The sequence below is a fragment of the Mytilus californianus genome, unplaced genomic scaffold (assembly GCF_021869535.1).
Source record: "Mytilus californianus isolate M0D057914Y unplaced genomic scaffold, xbMytCali1.0.p SCAF_4, whole genome shotgun sequence".
Classification (NCBI taxonomy): Eukaryota; Metazoa; Mollusca; class Bivalvia; order Mytilida; family Mytilidae; genus Mytilus; species Mytilus californianus.
In genome coordinates, this window is record NW_026262690.1 from 84,895,839 (window position 1) to 84,917,901 (window position 22,063).

The 22,063-nt window shown below is 31.8% G+C and overlaps 1 protein-coding gene across 1 annotated transcript; it reads right to left on the reverse strand.

The window, feature by feature from the left end:
• Nucleotides 1-719: 719 nt before the first annotated feature.
• LOC127738776 (copper chaperone for superoxide dismutase-like) lies at nucleotides 720-22,048 on the reverse strand. The gene is made up of 7 exons (XM_052250143.1): nucleotides 21,931-22,048; nucleotides 19,901-19,961; nucleotides 19,028-19,162; nucleotides 13,246-13,435; nucleotides 6,898-6,931; nucleotides 5,733-5,869; nucleotides 720-2,786 (listed from the first exon to the last, which is right to left on the reverse strand). The coding sequence occupies exons 1-7, from the start codon at nucleotides 21,946-21,948 to the stop codon at nucleotides 2,651-2,653; spliced, it is 711 nt and encodes a 236-aa protein (XP_052106103.1). The 5' UTR covers nucleotides 21,949-22,048; the 3' UTR covers nucleotides 720-2,650.
• Nucleotides 22,049-22,063: the final 15 nt, after the last annotated feature.

Below are 22,063 nucleotides of genomic sequence, written 5' to 3' on the forward strand. Positions count from 1 at the left end.
GAAAAAAATGCTAACTTGATCTATAACTTGCCATGGTGTAAACTATATAACAAATATCAAGTCAATACAAGCATGACAAAAAAAAATGTGGAAAATTGATTGAGTGACTCTGCACAAAATCATTAGACCGGAACAAAATTCAAATTTAATCTGTAACTTGTCATGATAAAACTATATACCAATCATCAAATCAATATCTTCAAGCATTAAGAAAAAAGTGTGGAAAACAGATTTGCCGGACTGACGGATGGACAGACAGACAGACAGAGTGCAAACCTAAAGTCCCCTTCGACTTCGTGGGTAGGGGACTAATAACTGGATTTTTCCAGTACAAAAGCAGATGCTGCACATCAAGTAATACACAGTCCACACTGGGGTCTATATTTGTAGACAAATAAAATTAAAGGGCAATAAATGTGGTCCTGGATCATGACTATTAAACAAAACAATTATAATTTAAATTTTATTCTGATTTCTTGAATATTCACACAGGACTTTCTATACTAATAGTATAGAAAGTCCCTGATTCACATAACAGATACATGATCATAATTATTTTATTGAGCAATGAATAATCAATCAACCAAATTAATCACTTTTTCTACCTCTGAATTTATACTATGTTACTAAGTAATCATGTCAATGATATAATTGGCCCATTCTAAATAGTCATTGAATTATCTGTTACATCATAAATGTTTTTTTGTTTTTCTTAAATGATGACATTTCTCAATAAATCAATTAACAGTATGACTGGTAATGGTCCTTTGATCAGCCTTATTTGAAATCAAAAATTCATTTTGCAGTTAATTTATAATACAAATACAATGTAAACATACAGGATTATTTCAATAAATAGATACATTTGTATAGTCTGAACACAGAAAAATTATGAAGTACAAAAATAATTCAAGGTAACTGTTATAATTAAAATTCTCATTAAGAATAAAATGATTTACAAGTCATTCACCTGAAATTCCTCGAAGGAAGAAAATACATTTTTACTTCTCATGACATGGAAGAAAACCAAAATATATACATATTAATTATTTATTTACTACAGATAAGTTTTCCACACAAAAAAAAAAACAATTTCTTTTTTTAATATTTCATAATATTGCATATCTGATAAAATATTGTTTTGAGAACTTATAAATCAGGGGAGATAACTTACCATATTACCTGCAATAATTTAAACAGATGTGATTTTTTTTGTACCAGAGAATTAGAATTAAAATATAACTTAGGACCAGTTTCCTTATAGATAATAAAATCATACTAATACATGCCAAGTATTTAAAACTTCTTTTGAGCAAACATTTACACATGAACAGTATGTTTTCAATTTTCCTCTCTTTCAGATTAATTTCCTCAATCTTCCAATATGATTTCCCAAAAGAGATGCTTTTTGGTCTTGGTTTTGAATATAACTCCATCATTTTTTTTAACCACTTCTTTGTGAACTTAACACCTTCTTTTCTTTACGAATGACCACCTTGTTTAAATTGGGATGTAATTCTCTCACAGATTGATATAAAATATGCATATTTATGTTTACATATATTGGTAATTAATTGCTTGTGTTTGCTTAACATCTAGGAGCAAATATTTTATGCACATTTAGGACAAAAACAAAATAACAATAAATCATTTATATAGGTTTTGCAAATTTCGTCAACAGGGATGAAGTGAGTTTTTCAATTGCATGAAATGTAAAACTATATAGTTTTATAGTCCAAAACTATAATTTGGACTGCCACTGGCAAAAGAGGATATGTATAATAGTGTCTGAATACAACTGTATTTGTGAATAGGACTACTGGTTTCCTTCAAACTAGCTCAGCTACCCTTTAAATATTGTGTTTATCCACATGCCATTTCCAATGTAATTATAAGGTAATAAAGTTATATTTGAATAACTTGTTAAAGAGTTATCTCCCTTATTTTAAATTTATACATTAAATTAGCAACCAAAAATATGAAAAGTTGTTTATATTTGGTATATTCATGAATTCTAATTTAAAATGGAAATAAATTTAATACTGACCCCTTCCCTTACAAAACCTGTTTTATCTAATTACTTCAAAGTTTTGGATTCTGTTTAAATATCATGTTAAAGAGAAAAGAAGAACCTTTAGTGTAAATTAAAAAATGGAATGTATGTGTGCTACCAACAATATGGTTAACAAGAATGTGTCCATAGTACACGGATGCCCCACTCGCACTATCATTTTCTATGTTCAGTGGACTGTGAAATTGGGGTCAAAACTCTAATTTGGTATTAAAATTAGAAAGATCATATCATAAGGAACATGTGTACTAAGTTTCAAGTTGATTGGACTTCAACTTCATCAAAAACTACCTTGAACAAAAACATTAACCTGAAGCGGAACAGATGGACGGATGGACAAACCAGAAAAAATAATGCCCCTCCTACTATCGTAGGTGGGACAAAAAATTATTCAAAATGAACAATGAAAATATCAAAAGGTGATTTAAATTGGATTTCTGTAAGCAATATACAATACAATTATGATACATTGTATGATTAAGAAGTCTGTGTGATATGGCCATGTTCTGATCTGTATCTCTCACTTCCTGGAGTGAAACTCTGCATAATGGCAGCAAGCTGATGTTGCATCTGTTAGAATCATATCTTGGATTTACGACTAGGTCCTGCAATGGGTTTATCCCTTTCATCCCAGACTGGTACCCCATCACATGCACAAATTCTTTTGGTATTCTGGAACAACCCTGCTGATCTAGCTACTATCCCACATAATAACCTACAATAACATTTGTATAACCTGTTAAAAATTATATCTACAAAACATCATATATTACTAACAATATTGTCACACAATATGGAAAATTAGATTTTATGAAATTACTTCTTCAGAAATGAACTAAAGGAGATGTAGGGTTATATAAATATACATCAATTCATCGTTTTAGAATCAAAAAGACTATGGGTAATTTCCCTGTTCGTAACCAAAAAATGAAAATAACTTCACTTCATTAGTTGAATATCTATTGATTAGGATGCTTTTGAAAAAATTATGAAGAATGCCTGAAGATTCTGAAATGGTAAATTAGACTAAGAGAGCTAGGCAACAAGAAAAAAACAATATCATAACAAATATAAGATCATCTTACAGTCTTCAACAATGGATACCTGTCTCAACAATGAGTAAACAAAGATCTGCCATAACACAATATTCCCTAAAGGAATAGATTTCACACAGCAACATCATAAACAGAGAAGGAAGACATAATCTTCCACAACACCAAAATAAATCGGTACAGAATTTCAAACAGAAAAAGCGAAAGAAACATTTAAGCCTCTTTTCTAGCTATAAATAAAATAAGCAAACTGATATTCATCATAAAAAAAATTACTGCTAATACTTAAAATCCTGCAATTGAAACATACATATTGCCTGTAGAAAGTGTACGATCATATTCTACATGAGATTTACAAAAGATATCCAAAACTTTCCAAATTTTTTCCATCCTATCATACCTTTGGTCTGTAGACAGTATCTGATTATAAGTGCGTTATGAGATTTACCCAAGACATCCAAAATTCACAACAACCCTTCTACTCTTTCTTACTTATTGCCTGTAATTTGTGTTTGGTCATGTTATATATATGTTGTGTACATGTTATAATTTTGTACACGTTATTACTTGCACAAACATTTTGTACAAGTAATTACAGGTATGATGCCATCATACAAGTTATTGCTTGTACAAATACAACTGTACAAGTAATTACTTGTATAATTTTTATTGAGAAAAAGATAATAACTTGTACTAATCATTACTCCTCCTTGGCTATTTGATGTTCACAACAAATCAGTACATTGACCTGGTAGATCTAATGAACCTGTCAGTGATATTTACCTACTCATGCTAAGCCTATAAAATCCAAACAGTTTGACAGTAGTGATAATGGTTGCACAGTAGTATTTCCTGGCCCATAGGGATAATGGCAGCTTTTTTAGAATTTTCACCATTTTCTAATACTGACCGAAATTTTGCATTACAGTTAACTGAAGTTATTTTTTTTGCTATTTTTAGAAACCTGTTTTTTTGTCTTTTATCATGCAGTGAATACAAAATTTCAAAAAATCCTCAAAAATGCTTTTTCACCTGTATGTAAAATTATTTCATATTTTCCTACACCTGATTCATCCCTCAGGAAAGTATGTTCAGAAGATACCGTATTTTTTGTCTAATCACACTGTTCAGATACATTGACTTAAGTACACAAAAGAGCAACCTAAAATCCAGAATGTAAATACTACCGTGCCACCTTATTGACACATTCTTTACCTCAACTTTATTTTTATTTATCTGGATAATATTTTTAAGTTTGATTTTATGTCCGTAATGTTTTCCTTTTATTGTAGAATAAATCTTTTTTGTCGTATTTTTTTAAAAAATTCCATTAGTTCATTCAATCAGAGTAAAGATTTGTGACACCATGCATGCCCTTACTAAAGTGAAGCGTCCTTTATGAATGGGTCACAAACCGAATTTATACTGACTGCGTCAGAAAAAAAGAAAACAAAACAAACACAATATAAATTTCAAAAATGCATACGTTGAATGATGTCTACTAAGCAAAAATAAACAAACAAATAAATAAGAAAAAATAGTAAAAGAAAAAAATTAACCAACAAAATTAATGACAAAACCAAAATAACAAACCCAAAGAAACGAATTTTTGAATAAAACATTAAAAAAACAGGAGGAAGAAACAAACATAACTCATGTCAAAGATAGTGAGTTGTACAAGTTATTATCTTTTTCTCAACAAAATTTGTACTAGTAAATATGTGTACAATTATATTTGTACAAGTAATAACTTGTATGATGGCATCATACAAGTAATTACTCATACAAAGTTTTTGTACAAGTAATAACTTGTACAAAATAATAACATGTACACGACATATATACCAGTAGTTTACTTATAATTCCCAAACTTACTGATAAATATGTGTGCTATCTCATGCTTTCCATTGCCTGTAGACTTGTGAATGATCATAGAACACACATGATCTGCCATTAAATTTCCAATACTTCTAAAAGTCTTTCTGTCCAATCTTACCTATTGTCTATAGAACGTGTATATCGGTAATCATGAAAAATCTACCAATTATTTCCCATACTTTACAAGAGTCTTCAATTGCATCCTACCTATTGTCTGTGGACAGTGTATAATCATGTAAGACACAAAGATCTACTAATTTTTTCCCATCTTTACAAGTCTATTATCCAATATTACATATTGTCTTAATAGGCGTGTGTGGTCATGTAACACAATATCTACCGGTACCCATGATTTCCCATACTTTACAAAAGTCTTTTTTGATTCTTACATATTTTCTTAAGACATGTATGGTCATGTAACACATAATCTAACAATGATATACTAAACTTTACAATAACCTCTCTACTTGCCTCAATGACACATTTGTTCTATACAATCATACATATTGTCTGTAGGCTCTACCAATGATCTCTCATGTCCAATCTTACCTATTGTCTGCAGACTGTACTTAGTCATGTAACACACAAGATCTAACAATGATATCTCAATATTTACAAATATCTTTCTGTCTAACCTTACATCTTGTCTTTTGACTGTGCCTGGTCATGCGACACACAAGATCTAACAATGATATCTCAAACTTTACAAAAGTCTTTCTATCCAATCTTACCTATTGTCTTTTGACTGTGCCTGGTCATGTAACACACAAGATCTACCAATGATATCCCATACTTTAAAATTATTATTAGTCACTCTGAATTCTGCCCTACCAGCTGTAGAAGTGATTTCACCAATCTCTCCAACAGGCTACAACAAAACTACATTAATAATTAAACACATTTGAAACATAATAAAGGCTGTTCCCATTTGTCTTTTCTAAAACTTTGTGTGAAATGGTTCATATTATATACACTCAATATTTCTTCTGAATCTTTATACCTTAAACAAAAAATAAACACATTATGTATCAATATAGCCTCAATTTTCTATTGATCGTATTAAAGCAATAATTATTTTTTCTAAATAAATGTAAATTCACTACTGTTTTGCTTTCTATCATAGTCAATTCCCGTATTTTTCTCTAATAAATATCTTTCCTGACCTTATGTTTAATTTTAAATAATCAGCATATGGATTGCTGACTTGAACTCTGGTAAATAATTATCTCATTGGCTTTCTTACCACATCTCCTTATTTTTATATGAATTGCTTGCTATCTGTCATATTTGGTTTTGTTTCTTGTTTAAGAATAAATTAGAACATTGGTTTTCTTGTTTGACATTGCTTCATATTTTGTCATGTCGGAGCCTTTTATATCTTATTATACGGTATTATAGGTTTTGCTCATTGTTGAAGGATATATGGTGACCAATAGGATGCTTACATAGAGAAGTCATTTTGTCTTAAGTGGAGAGTTGGTCTTATAGGCATTCATACCACATTTCCTAATTTTAATATGAATGGCTTAATTGGTTTGAATACTTACAGTTGGTAAATAAGAGGGTGGTAAAGTGTTTTGCCATTTTTTTTCACATGCAGCCGTGAAAAAGGTTCGTTATTCACCGTGTTTCGTCAAATCAGTAAAAAGATCAACGTGCAAGAAATTTTTGATTGTTCGTTCATCGTGAAATGGCAATTTTATTTCATGTTCTTCCGTGCAGATACCCCCCTTTACGCCCCTCAAATAAATATATTTTATACATATTTTTACAAATTGCCAAAAATAAGGTAAAGAACAGTGTCCTAGGAGATATTTTCTATGATAGACAAACTTGGTAAAAAAAAAATTACCATCAAAGGGTCAAAATTTACTGTTCTAAAACATTTGTACATACCTTGTTTAAAGATTTTCCAAGAATGTCACCACAACTAAAACAATAAATAACTATAACTTTAATTTATCAATTACAAAAATACCTGATTTTATACAATACAATTGAAACTGTATTCATGAAAACCCCCCCGCCTCTTACAGATCCATATTGAAATAAATGGGGAATGTGTCCATGGGACACAGATGATGCCCCCGATGCATATAACGTTATAAAGGGACATAACTCAAGAACTGTAAAAGTGACACTACCCAAATTTGTACTTGATCTGAGTTTTGTGGTAATAAGCATTGTGTATACGTTTCATAACATTTAGTTGAGGCAAACTTAAGTTAGAGAACAAAAACGAAAACTTCAGTAGTTTTTCCACTTGTAAAGGGGCATAACTCCAGAACCATAAAAGTGACGCCACCAAAATTCGAACTTGATCTGTGGTTTGTTGTAATTAGAATTGTGCATAAGTTTCATAATATTTGGTTGAGGCAAACTAAAGATAGAGAACAGAAACAAAAAATTCATCAATTTTTCCACTTGTAAAGGGGCATAACTCCAGAACGGTAAAAGTGATGCCACCAAAATTCAAACTTGATCTGTGTTTTGTGCATAAGTTTCATAATATTTGGTTGAGGCAAACTAAACATAGAGAACAGAAACGAATATTTCAGCAACTTTTCCATTTGTAAAGGGGCACAACTCGAGAACGGTAAAAGTGACGCCACCAAAATTCAAACTTGATCTGTGTTTTGTGGTAATAAGCATTGTGTATAAGTTTCATAACATTTGGTTGAGGCAAACTAAAGTTAGAGAATGGAAACGAAAAATTCAGCAATTTTTCCATTTGTACAGGGCATAACTCTAGAACGGTAAAAGTGACGCCATCAAAATTCAAATTTGATCTGTGTTTTGTGGAAATGAGCATCGTGTATAAATTTCATAACATTTGGTAGAGGCAAACTAAAGTTAGAGAACGGAACAAAAAATTCAGCAATTTTTCCATTTGTAAAGGGGCATAACTCTAGAACAGTAAAAGTGACGCCACCAAAATTCAAACTTGATCTGTGTTTGTGGTAATAAGCATTGTGTTTAAGTTTCATAACATTAGGTTGAGGCAATCTAAAGTTAGAGAACGGAAACCAATTTTGGGACGTACAGACAGACAAGGGTAAAACTTAATGCCCCCTCTGCTACAGCGGGGGCATAAAAATTTTCTAAAGCTTAATATAAACAAGAGAAAAGAATATTAACCACATTTAAGACAGCAATTAAATAACTTAAAATTACAGTGAAGTGCAGTACATGTATTTTTGTTCATCCATTGACTGGATTTCTAATTTCCAGTCAGCTTCACATAATAACCAAATTGTTACAGAGAAGTAAATTTGAACAATTTATACAAAATTCTCAGAAATGGTCCTGAATATGTGTAACTGTCATTTGTACCATGTTTGCCATGTGTTCTGATTCTTGATTGTAAATATATTAGTGTAAATTACATTTATAATTTGTTGTGATGTTGTACTTATTTTGATTGTCTGTTGTTTACACCGTATCGTTTCTTTGGTCAGTGTAAGTCTGTTATGTAATAGAGAAAGGTGTGTTAACACCTGAGTAATCATCCAACAAAACTGATACCTCCTTGCAAAATTCTTTGACCTGACAATTAAAACCAGCCTGATTAAGTTTCTGCCCTATATTCCAACTTTATTCTTAAATATGTGTCAATGAACAAAATCCTCAAAGTCACACATAATGAGTTCCTAGTATTTTAAATAATAATTTTATTACCCCTGAATTCTTTCAGAACTCACCATTTGAACTCATGATATGTAAAATTAAGGATTAAGTGCTCATATCAACATTATTATCAACCTAATTCAAAGTCCTGTTATATCCTATTGTAAATAAACTCCTGGGAAAATATTGTGTAGCAATGCCAGTGGTATCCATGTTTGAATGAAACATAAATCATAAGTGAAATAAAATTTTTATTTTATATATATTCATCACTAATTTGGCCCTTGGGGAATCTACTCAGCTAAAAAAAATTAATTTTTTTGCTCCATGCCTAAACCAAGAGACTATGTGCATACTGAAAAGTAGCAAAGTATAGACCCCTGGCTTGACATCACACCAATCCAATTGGAATGATGGTTCCAAATAAATGTGTGAGGCTATGAGGAAGCCTATGAGGCATCATGCCTATGAGACTATGAGGAAGCCTATAATGAGGCGATGAGGAAGCCTATAACGAGGCTATGAGGAAGCCAAGTAGTGTTGATGTTGAATTGGTGTTGGAATGAATTTGTATGAAATTTGACAGTTTATCTTGGGGGATGAGTGAATTTTTTGAAAAAAAACAGTGATATAATGTCATTAATGAAATCAATAAAATCTGTTATAAACTGTGCTGAGATTGATTTCCCTGTCATGGCAATATTGAAGGTGTAAGGAGGGGGTTGGTGGGTGGCAAGTTTTTTAGCTAATACACTATTAGAGCAAAAATTAGTCTTATTACTGCTAAATCTGCATTGAAATAACTGGATACTCAAGACAGCATACACTGGTTTTTAATACACAACTTCTTAATGGGATGCTCCTTAATGGGAGGAGTTAAACTGCACCCAGGTTTATGTACAAACAAACAAAGGACAAAGGAAGCCAAATGCCACAAGTGGTCACTAATTATCAAGACATGTATATTTGTATTGGAACTGATGTAATTAAACCTCCTGCTAAGAACATGTGATAAACTTCACATCTAGCTGATTGAGATATGATAATAAATCTGTGTCATCTCAATAGTAAAGATAACATATATCCTGGCCCAAGACCACAATTAATGACCCCGCTTTTCGTTGTCCACGAATATAGTTCCTTTTAATTAGAGTGTATTTTTTCTTAATTTGTTTTCTTTCCCTTCCTCACTCATTTCTTAGTTTTTTTGGGTGGAAATGAAAGAAGAGAGGTGAAATAAACTTTTGGATGTTGTTTTTTAACTGATTTTGATATGGAAAGAGTGAGTAGGCCAGGTGCAAAAAGGTGATATTTACAGTTTTCGGAACATCTCTTGACTTGTCCATAGGGGTATGGATGTGTATTGGCTAAATTTGTAGGAGTGATTGGTTCAATCTTTCTGAATTTTGGATATATTTTTGGACTAGTACTATACATTACACACACAAAAGATTTGACAAAAATGCATGGTGCAATTTTTTTAATGAAACAAAACGTTATAAAGAACTAATAGAGGAATTTAATTGTGGTCTGTGGCCTAGGAGGTGAATTCAGAAAATATTGAATTTGTATTTTGACAACTTCCCTGAATGATCTATTGGTATTAATTTGTCAAACTACATGAGAATAAATGATGTCCACTTTTATTTGATAGAAATTTTGTAAAAAAGTGACATTTCAGCCTACATGCCCAAAATTGAACTTTTTCAGTTGTTTCAATATTTTTACAAAAGTAGCATGTTTACTTTCTCTCTGACAGATTTTTCAGGTTTTCTATTTGTGTTTGTGGTATCTAATGTAGATGTTTAACTCATTTTTGAACACTGAACATAAAAAAAAAGTAGATAAAATCAGAATAAGAGTGCAAAATGTGTTGCTTTAATGGTCTTAGTCTAACGGTCAGTATGAAGCAAGTGAAAAATGAGGTTCTATGCACATACAAGTTCAATTCCTTTTAGTAGATTTCCCTGAATCTGTATCAAAAGCACTTATTACTGGTTGTTTGGCCTTGTCTGTTTCACAGAGTACCTTTGTTTTCTTTTGTTTGATAACTAGTGGTTAAAATATTGGCCTTTTGAGGCTGAAATTTCATGCCGGTTTTAAAAAGTACAGTAAATAACTTTGCATCAGACCAAACTGTCTACATTTATAGTTGGAAGTGACAGTCTTGTTACATCCAGGTTCCATGTTTTATCATATCTAAGCAAAGATTTGAGCAAAAAGAAGCATTATATCTCCATCTCCTATATTATTATATAATTTTTAATATGCAAATGTGGGGAACGGCCTAAATTGATAACCTGTGTTTTAAGCTTGACATTGCAGAAGACTATTTTATCCACATGTGTTCTGATATTTGAAACTTATATTTCCATTTAAAGTACATTTATAACATGTAAAAGGTTTTCTTATAACTTAACAACTTCAGAAAATTGTGGTAAGTAAAAAATATTACATTTCATATAAGGCCTCACTTCATTTGAAAACCTCTATTTTTTGGCACATGCTCATATAAAATTAACTTCTGGCCATTTTTTATAAGTCTGATACATGAAGTATGCGGTCTGTTGCTTTTAATAGGTGATAACTTATACATAGAGACATTAAAAAGTGCAAGTTTTGGTATCTTTTGGTTTTTAGAAGCCCAAATTTGATAGTTGAAATTGTTCTAATTCAACGCCACAATTCAGCACCCAAAGTTCTGATATAAAAAATGCCACATTTTTTATAATTGGTATCATATGGCTTTGAAACTTTGTAAACTGTTTTATAATACACTAAGCTTAAATCATGCCAAGTTTTATTAGAATTGGTCAAGTTTTAGACCCCTAATAGGCCCAAGACCACAATTAATGACCCCGCTTTTCGTTGTCCACGAATATAGTTCCTTTTAATTAGAGTGTATTTTTTCTTAATTTGTTTTCTTTCCTTCCTCACTCATTTCTTAGTTTTTTTTTGGTGGAAATGAAAGAAGAGAGGTGAAATAAACTTTTGGATGTTGTATTTTAACTGATTTTGATATGGAAAGAGTGAGTAGGCCAGGTGCAAAAAGGTGATATTTACAGTTTTCGGAACATCTCTTGACTTGTCCATAGGGGTATGGATGTGTATTGGCTAAATTTGTAAGAGTGATTGGTTCAATCTTTCTGAATTTTGGATATATTTTTGGACTAGTACTATACATTTCACACACAAAAGATCTGACAAAAATGCATGGTGCAATTTTTTTAATGAAACAAAACGTTATAAAGAACTAATAGAGGAATTTAATTGTAGTCTGTGGCCTCCTGGGAAAATCCTAAAATAATGACTACTGAGTGTAATGAAAATCAAACTATGTATAAACATTACTTATATAACATACATGTGCCTATATAATGAAATATCAATTTAAATGTTATTAATACACTATCATGGATTCCTGACAGTTGAAGCAAATAAAAGAATGCACAAAATGTAGAATAACATTTAAAGATTTAAAGATTGTGAATGTTCATTAATTTATGTTAAATGTACTGTCTGAAAAAAATACATTACAATGTATGCCCTCATGGACAATGTTATACCACATGTGTAGTGGAGTATAACAAGACATATTTGCTTTTTATGGTTGAATTGAATTATAATTACCCATATTTATGGCTTCAAAATACATATTCAATAATTTTACACTTTTGAGTTTCATAAAGGCCTAAGATACTCTAAATTAGACATTCAGCTAGAATTTGGGAGCTTCAGGTCAATTTCCATTTATAAATTTTTCTGCATGACATTTTTTCAGATGTTGAGTAATAATTTTTAAAAAGTTTCATCAGGAAATTTAAAGAGATAAATCAGCAAATGCCCCAATTACTAATGCTAGCACTGCCTCAATATCTTCAACAAATATATAAATAAAATGAGGGATGATTGTCAATGAGACAACTCTCCACCAAAGACCAAATGATGAAGAAATTAACAACTATAGGTCACCGTACTGCCTTCACCAATGAGCAAAACCCATACCAAATACAGTAGTAGGTTATAAAAGACCTCCAAATGACAAATGTAAAACATTTCAAAGAAGAAAACAAACAGCCTGATTTATGTACAAAACAATAAACGAAGAACAAATATGATATACAGCATCAAACAACAGAATACTTTCCAAATAACTTTTTGATAAGAAATTGCATAACCATCAATTATAGCTATTTTGTGTATTTTTTCTTTGATCTTTTTTTGTGACAATTTTTCATATCATGCTTCTCACTTGAAATAGAAAATTATCGCTAGAAACTAAGGGGGCACATGCCATCAATTATAGCTATTTTGTGTATTTTTTCTTTGATCTTTTTTTGTGACAATTTTTCATATCATGCTTCTCGCTTGAAATAGAAAATTATCGCTAGAAACTAAGGGGGCACATGCCGTTGACAATGGAAACATCAACAACGTTATAGGCAAAATAGCGATAAACAGATTATTAATGGTCTTTCAAACTCGAGGATGTTTCTCTGCCATATCTCAGGGATGTCGCCCTTCAATGAGATTGTAGCTGAGAAACACCCTCTCATTTGAAAAACCATCAATTAATCTATAATCGTGTACTCATGTAGATATCTAATAAAATCTCACCTATTACAACCAGCTGAGATGTCTCCAAACTCATGAAGATAAACTCCATACTTTCCTGGTAATAAACCATCTAATGTGCCATCTACTACACAGGTGGAATCATCTACCTGTACAAATCTTACTACTCCTTTTAGTCTACTATTTAATCCTACATCCATCAGAGCTACTGCTGCACCGAGATTGGGTTTACCTGTAATGCAATCAAGAAGCTGCAGGTGCAAGTATATCCAAAATTCTATAGCTTTTTTACATTGACAAAAAAAATTCTTTGCTCAGTGGGTATAAAACAAATTCAAAGAATCGTCATACAGAAAGTGACTGTCCAGTAGATTTGAAAATTGCTTACTTGATACCAAGCATCATCGTAAATTTGAGTATTTTTGTAATAGAGTTTATTAACTTTGTCCCTCTATTCTATTCATAAATAAAGTACCATAAATCTTTAAAAATAAAATGCTCCGCTGGGGCGCAGCTTGATACGACCGCAGAGGTCGAACCCTGAACAGTTGGGGCAAGTATGGACACAACATTCAAGCTTGATACAGCACTGAATTTGGATTGTAATTGAATATTTGACACAGCATAGGTTTCTCACACAGAATGAAAGTGGTCTAAGAACTTAAAAATTTTTAATTTACCTATTCAAACCATATCATTATTATTTGCTTTATATATAAATCAGAAATAACCAATTTAAAATGGAAAATTTTAAAGAAAAAAAAGGAAAAAAAAATCCCCCCCCAATTTTTTGAACCCCCTTATGATTCATCACCCCCAAACTCAATCCCAGCTTTCCCTTTGTGGTATGTTACCTTGCAGTACAATTTCAGAGAGATCCATACACTTGAACACAAGGTATTGTCTGGAAACTAGAAAAATGCTTGTTTTTTGGCCCCAAATTCCTAAACGTTTAGGGCAATTACCCCCAAACTCAAACCCAGTTTTCCCTTTGTAATATGGAACCTTGCAGTACAATTTCATAAAGATCCATACACTTACACACAAGTTATTGTCCTGAAACTATAAAAATGCTTGTTTTTTTGCCCTTTTATGGCCCCTATTTACTAAAATTTTGAGGGAATTACCCCAAAATCAATCCCAGCCTTCCCTTTGTGGTATGGTACCTTGCAGTACAATTTCAGAGAGATCCATACATTTGACCACAAGTTATTGTCTGGAAACTAAGAAAAATGCTTATTTTTGGCCCCTTTTTGGCCCCTTATTCCTAAACGTTTTGGGCAATTACCCCCAAACTCAATTCCAGCTTTCCCTTTGTGATATGGAATCTTGTAGTACAATTTCATAAAGATCCATACACTTACACACAAGTTATTGTCATGAAACTAGAAAAATGCTTGTTTTTTGCCCCTTTTTGGCCCCTAATTCCTAAAATTTGGAGGCAATTACCACCAAAATCAATCCCAGCATTCCCTTTGTGATATGGAACCTTGTGATACAATGTCAGAGAGATCCATACACTTACACACAAGTTATTGTCATGAAACTAGAAAAATGCTTGTTTTTTGCCCCTTTTTGGCCCCTAATTCCTAAAATTTGGAGGCAATTACCCCCAAAATCAATCCAAGCATTCCCTTTGTGATATGGAACCTTGTGGTACAATGTCAGAGAGATCCATACACTTACACACAAGTTATGTCTGGAAGTTACAAAAATGCTTATTTTTGGCCCCTAATTCCGTAACTGTGGGTACCATAACCCCCAAAATCAATCCCCTTCTTCCTTTTGTGGTAATGAACCTTATGGTAAAATTTCATTAAGATCCATTCACTTAAAATTAAGTTAGAGTGTGAAAACTAATGTGTCTTCGGACGACGACAACGACGGCGACGATGATGACGAAGACGACGCCAACGTCATACCAATATACGACCACAAAATTTTTTTTGCGTTCGTATAAAAATGAAAGATAGATAATTCTGCCAGAAATTTTAACCCTGTTTATCAGTTGAGTATGTAGCTAAGTGCTTACACTTAATATTGTTAAAATTCCATGAAAATTGGTAACAAGAAATTTGTTATATGAAGACAGACAGACAATCTTGTACAATTAGATATAGTCATAAAACTTTGGAACAACAAATCAGAAAATCATCAAAAATAAAAAGGGTATGATACCTTTATGGGTTGAAACAACTATGATCAACTATGTGAAAACTTAACATTTGGGGGAAGATCTTATGGAGTTACCATTAACATATGTACAACCTCCCTCTTCAGTCAGGATTCTTCATCGTCAAAACTATCTCCCTATTACGCCACCTAATTTGTTTCAATCACTAAAATTGAAGCCCTTATAGGGATGATGCGTTGTTAATTTAGCTCTTGAAAACCAATAAATTTATAAACATAGCATTATTACCATTCTTACATGACAGTTGTATTTTAAAAGACAAATGCATCTACTAGCTATTAAGCATCATGTAATGTACTTTTATGCCTTTTGTCAACTTAAAACTATCGTCTGATCGGTTGTCAGGGTGAATTTTCGAAAGTTCAAAAAACATTCAAAATTCTAATTAAATATTTTAAGGAAGGGCAGACTAAAAATTTTCGGAGGTTAAAGACAGATAACCCTAGATAATACACAAAAAAAATATAGAATTTTTTGAAGATATGCATTTTTAAGATCCACTTGTAAAGTGTGTTGTCAAGGGCTTTTCTTTATTTTGTATTAAATTTGTTATTCCAACAAACCTACTCTGTTGTTGTGACTCATTAGAAAGGTATTTCGCTTGACCCATATATTTTATTTTTTTTGTTATTTTGAATTTTTAATGTCATTATATCAAAATGTAGCATAAAAATGATAGAATCAAAAGGGAAACGGTGTATCAAATATTGTTGCTTTCTACGTTTTCAAGACAAAACAGTCAACTCAAACACGCCTGAACATATAAAGGTGTACCTGACTTTCTCTTTTTGATGAGATTATTGCCTATTTTTAGGATTTTTTCCCAAAAACTGTTGTCGACGGCAGAGATTCAAATTAATGCTTTAAAACAATCTTTAATCTTTTTCTGGAATTTATGCTTATGCACAAAAAGATCCACAAATATTTGCACCTACCATAATCAACTGTTTAGTAAAAATTTGTCTTTTATTTAAAAGTTGACAAATATCTCAAAGCTCTGGAGGACATACTATAAATTAAGTATAAAATTGTATATAAGATGCAAAAAATCATAAATTAAGCACCTACATTAAAATTTTAAAGCCCATAGAAACAGATGTAAACAATTCAAATATACCAACTTGGCCATTTTTACCTTCTCTAATAGAGAGTACCATTTCTTTTGTTTAAATTCATCTAGAAATCAGACTGTAATCAGACTGTCTTTTCCTATGAATGTTAGCTTAGCTTTCTCTATTTTATGGTAGTGAGTGTTAACAACACTCAGCTCATCAACAAAAAGTCACATTATTCTGACTCCGAGCGGAGTTGATCAACAAGTGTAATTTGAGGGGTTTGATTTGTCTGTTTATTTCCTTATATATGGTAATATCTTTTAGTTTGCATTACAGTTGTATTGTGATTAGCTACTTCTTTTTTTAAATACTAGTTAAATTATATTTTGTTTTAAATGTTAAGCATGCAATTTAATGCAATATTAGCTACCAAACTTTTTAATTTCAAAATATTGAAAATGTTTACAATGATCAATTCAAGGGAGACAATCCAATTTCAACTATCAATAACTTTGTACATAATTACTATTACAACCAAAACCGTGCATGTAGTTACAAATTCTTTGTAACTTGCAATTGGCAATTCAAATTAAATAAAGCTAGAGCTATCAGGAATCAATTCCAATATGGCTTTGGTGAAACAACTTTCTCACAGTAACTACACATTAGATGATCTCAGATTAACCTGGTTCCAACAGTTCAATTTTGTTTTTAACAACTGATGTTTTCTAAACAGATCTTAGAATGTACCACTTGCAAGAAAATAGGGGACTTAATGTATGGTCCGGGGACACAGTTATCGTCCTTTGATTTTCATTGTCTACATATAGAGTCCTAACTGTGGACAGTGTATAACTTACAAATTTTTTTCGTACACCTTCAAAATTTATTTCCTTATATTTTATGAATAAAATAGTCAGTAGGGAATGAAATTACTTTAACAAAAATTGGGACATGAATTTTTAGGTAAAGTAGTGATTTGGTCCAGTTTGAAAAGGTTGAAAATTAGTATGTCTGAAGCTGTCAAACTGAATTACAGACCCCCTTAACATAAAATTGTCCATATTTTGAGTTAGACCTGATAGACTTTTCTATAATTTTGATATAATTTGTCCCAAAAGTAGTACACTACACTGTAAAAATCTTTTTTGGATAGAGCAGGTATGATTTTTTTAATTTCCGATTTTTGTCTAAAAGAAATGCACTACGAAATAACTGTGTTCTCGGGCCGTATGGTTTGGGTAATAATTGAATTTGAAAATGTGTCCAAAACATATATTAGAAAGTGAAGGACCAGTGGCTATCATATCTATATAAACAAGGAGTATAATACTTTATTCATATATATAATTATGCTTATTTTGGGGAATGCATTGCACCTTGTTAATCATCATTAATATTTCATTGAATTTCACCATTTTTAAATATGATGATTTTAACATTTATAAAATCCTACAAAATATTTTGGTACAATTACTTGAAGATTAACAATATTTATATGGTTAAGAATTTATAAAAACATATTTTTTTAGAGTTCTATTTTTTAAGCCTTTGTACAGGCCACGACTGTGAAAAAAAGCATAAATGTCTATTTATATTATCAAATCATTCCTCAATACAAAAGCTTATAGAAGTATGGGACAAAATCCTATTCTTTGGAAAGTTGTTATTTGATAAAATATACCACCCACTCTGTGAGTGAATATCAAAAATGGGAAAAATAACAGAAATTGTACTTCCTACTAAGATTCAAAGTAAAAAAACAAAAATGAGTTGACCTTGAAAATTCAATAACATCTTTGGCATGCTATTAACCTACAGACCTGTCTACTTTCCGTGCAGTCTATGGGAGATATTCCACATGAGAGGTGTTGACATGACCCTTATAAAACTCAATTATTTAGACTTAATATTTTAAATAAATGGGGAATGTGTTCATGGGACACAGCAGATGCCCCTGCTTGCAAATCATATAAAGTTATAAAGGGACATAACTGAAGAACGGTAAAAGTGACGCTATACAAATTTGTACTTGATCTGAGTTTTGTGGTAATAAGTATTGTGTATAAGTTTAATTGTATTCAAATCATTGTTATCATTGTAAACATTTGAACCAAATTTAACTTGATTATTCTGCCTGTAATGGGCATCTTTAATTGACAATAAAATATATTTGAATAACATTTGGTTGAGGCAAACTTTAGTTAGAGAACGGATACGAAACATTCAGCAATTTTTCCATTTGTAAAGGGCAAATTACTCTGAAACAGTAAAAGTGACGCCACCAAAATTCAATATTGATCTGTATTTTGTGGTAATAAGTATTGTGTATAAGTTTCATAACATTTGGTTAAGGTAAACTTAAATTGGAGAAGGGCGGGGGCATAAAAAGGCATTCAAAGGAGTAAAAAATATGCATGTGCTTACAAATAATTTTATAAATTTTACTATAATCGGTCAGTTTATGGAGGTTGTAGCACCCCTGCTTACAATTCTGGTAAAGATATGCATTGGGTCCTGTTCTGCTTAAAATCCCTCGTGGATATTTTGAAAAGTTGGCACACTATTAACTTACCAGTTAACCCTCCATAGCCCATCAACACACCCCTCTGTCCTGATGTTTCTATGATATTATTGACTTGTGTGGAACTGAGGTTTGACTGTACAACCAATGAGTTTGATCCCGACTCTATAGAAACTGACTTGATACCTGTTTTAGAACAGAAGAAAGCAGTTTAAACCTGTTAAATCATTTCACTTATTTATTTCAATTCTATCATGTACTTTAATTTGTGAGTGTTTCAGTTGTAGATAATCGGGAGACAAATCACAGGGGGTTCTCAACCTACAAGAAGGTTATATAGATGAGGAGCATCCTTGGTATGGGTCACTTTTTTAGTATGTCAAATATATCAATGAGGTGCAATTTCACGGAAGTAATATATCAATGGGTAGTCATTCATATTTACCAGTTAATGGGTAATAAATTATGTAAATTCTAATCTTCAGATAAGATGTCTGTAAGAATCTTTATGTGCTGAAACTTTTATTGACACAAATAGAATAATCCTTTCACATCTAATTAAGATTGTATGTCTGATAACTGAGAAATATATAAAAGAGTTATGATTCTGCAATGAAGCATATGTATGGGTCAGCATTTTAGCTAAACAACAATATAGACATGAGGGTGGGGGGGGGTTTGGGTTGTTTAAACCCCTGCCAGTACGCCTATACCTATAATTTGTCTGTTGAAGTCCCTCATCAGACATATCTTATATTTACCGGACATAAAAAGATTCACAACAGATATCTTTAAAACATAATATTCAGTTGCTGTCAGCTATTGACTTTTTATCAACCAGTTTTTTAAGAGATTTGGTAAAAATTATACAGATGGTGATCCAAATATTGTGATGATATGAATGGGTGCCATAAAATTACCAACCATCTTCTCCATCTAAGGCTTTCTTTGCCTTGTGAGGACAGCCCTCTACAGCAAACTCCATCTAAAAAATAACACTATATGTCATTGAAGTTTATATACTATAAAACTGATCTTTTTAGTTATCACTTGTGGTGGTGATTTTTCCTGATGAATACTGGTGATTGTGGGTGAATCACTCTGATATATCACTTGGTATTATACAAGTGTCAATCATCAGCAATCAGACTTTTTCACAGTAATTCACTTAATACCAGCAAGTGATTTTTAGTTGAATCACCTTGTGTGGTTTTTTATAAATGCGGTATTAGGCCATATAGTCTTAATCCGAGGCATTTTGTAAGACCTTTTTTACAACAGTTCATCCATTAAAATATTGGTTACCAGTATTTTGCTTGCTTATTTTGTTAGGAAGTTTTCTCATACAAAAATCTGAGGGATGACTTCAGTTATACACTTTAACAAATCAAATATCTGTATATACATATATTCTTATCTCTTAACAGAATGACTTTTGACCATGGCAATGTCTGTAATTGATTTTCATTGTAATGCTTGACTTCCTTGACAAGTCTCCTAAGAAACATGTGTTCAACATCCTTTTGTAGAATAGCTCTATTATCCAGGCAATTAAAGCCTTTATGCTTAGAATTAAAACTTAATGCCGGATTTGACATATTCCCTTTCGTAAATCACAATGTTGTCTAAGAAATATTGTCATATTGTTGAATGCTAAAATAAATTGGTTAACCCTGTCAAAATCTTAATGTGTCTGTCCCAATCCAGAGACCAAGGTAAAGACATTGGCCTTGGTTGTCCTTGTGTGCTCTCTTGTTATATTTGTTTTTCATATGTTTTTCTTTCTTTGTTGTAAAAATGTAGTTTAAACCAGGCAGTTGGTTTTCTCTTTTGAATTATTTCACATTTTGTCATACTAGAGCCTTACTATGTGGTCTGCAATTTGCTTATTGTTGAAGGCTGTATGGTGTATCCATGTACCAGCCGCATGTCTGTGTATAATAGTCCAAATAATTATGACGTCTTGAAAGACGATTTTCATTTTTTGTTGTGACACCTTCCTACTATATTGAATGCAACTATTATAATAACATACCTTACACTTGTCATAGCCACAATCCTGTACTCTTTTCCTCATTTTTGATATTACTGATTACAACTATATGTATAACCACTGAATTTTACTTTTATTGAGAAACATGATGTGTGCTAGTCCAAATAATTATGAATTTTTGTACGGCTTTTTGATATTTTTTTGCTGGACATCTTCCTGGAAGATGTAACAGCAAAAATGCTTTTCTAGACGTCATAATAGGCTATTTCTCGAATCATGTCATTCACCGGAAAAGATCGTCAATTACGCGGGCCCTTGTGACATTATTTACCAGATAGAATGCGCGCCTGTATCCCTGCTCTATTAAAGTCTGAAGCATTTTCAGGACCATCATTCTGCAGGGTAGTGAAGAAATAATCTATGTTCCGTAAGTTCGTAATCTAAATGGCCGTACGACTAAAGGGAGGGTGACCATCTAATTAGATTTTAATTTCGCAAATATTTAATGCAGTATAGCATCAAACTTTTTCACACGTTCCCTCACCATGTGTAGAAAGTGATAATGGCTACATTTTTGTCACATGGTGATGGAAGTCACATGACAGATTTAACTAACTACCTTATCTCTGAACTGGCGTATTATTTGGACTAGGTGTGTGCCACTAAGTGGAACAGGAGCTGCTTTATAATCCTTCACAGGCTTCAGCAGCACCTTAGTTGACCTTTCGGTTTTTGGAGGGGGTTTGTCTTGCTCCATATTAAGTTTGCTGTGTAGTGTTTTTTTTTTTGGCAATAACTGTTGTCCTTTTCTCAGGCTTATGATATTTGTTTTATTGTTCCCATCAGCTCATTTTTTCCTTCCCCCTTTTTTCTACATTAATTTATAGTAAATACTAGCAAAAACAACTATTTTTTAAGTTTTCTATTCAATTCTTCTTTTAGTCAACATATATATTCTTACAGTGCAGGTTACTGACATAATTGATAATTTAAAATTGTTTTTTTATGTCACTTATAAGTCCTTTTTCTGAGTTGTCTGCCACTTGTTGATCTTTTTCGGAAGTTTTCTAGACTTTTCACTGTTTTTTAGGAAG

What these genes read in the sequence shown, in the direction of transcription:
- LOC127738776 (XM_052250143.1), bottom strand. An exon ending in ATCTCAGCTGGTTGTAATAG is followed by an intron (nt 6,932 to 13,245) that starts GTGAGATTTTAT and finishes TTATTGTTTTAG; the next exon opens with TTGTGGTGACATTCTTGGAA. An exon ending in GCACAGTCAAAAGACAATAG is followed by an intron (nt 2,787 to 5,732) that starts GTAAGATTGGAT and finishes ATGTTATTGTAG; the next exon opens with GTTATTATGTGGGATAGTAG.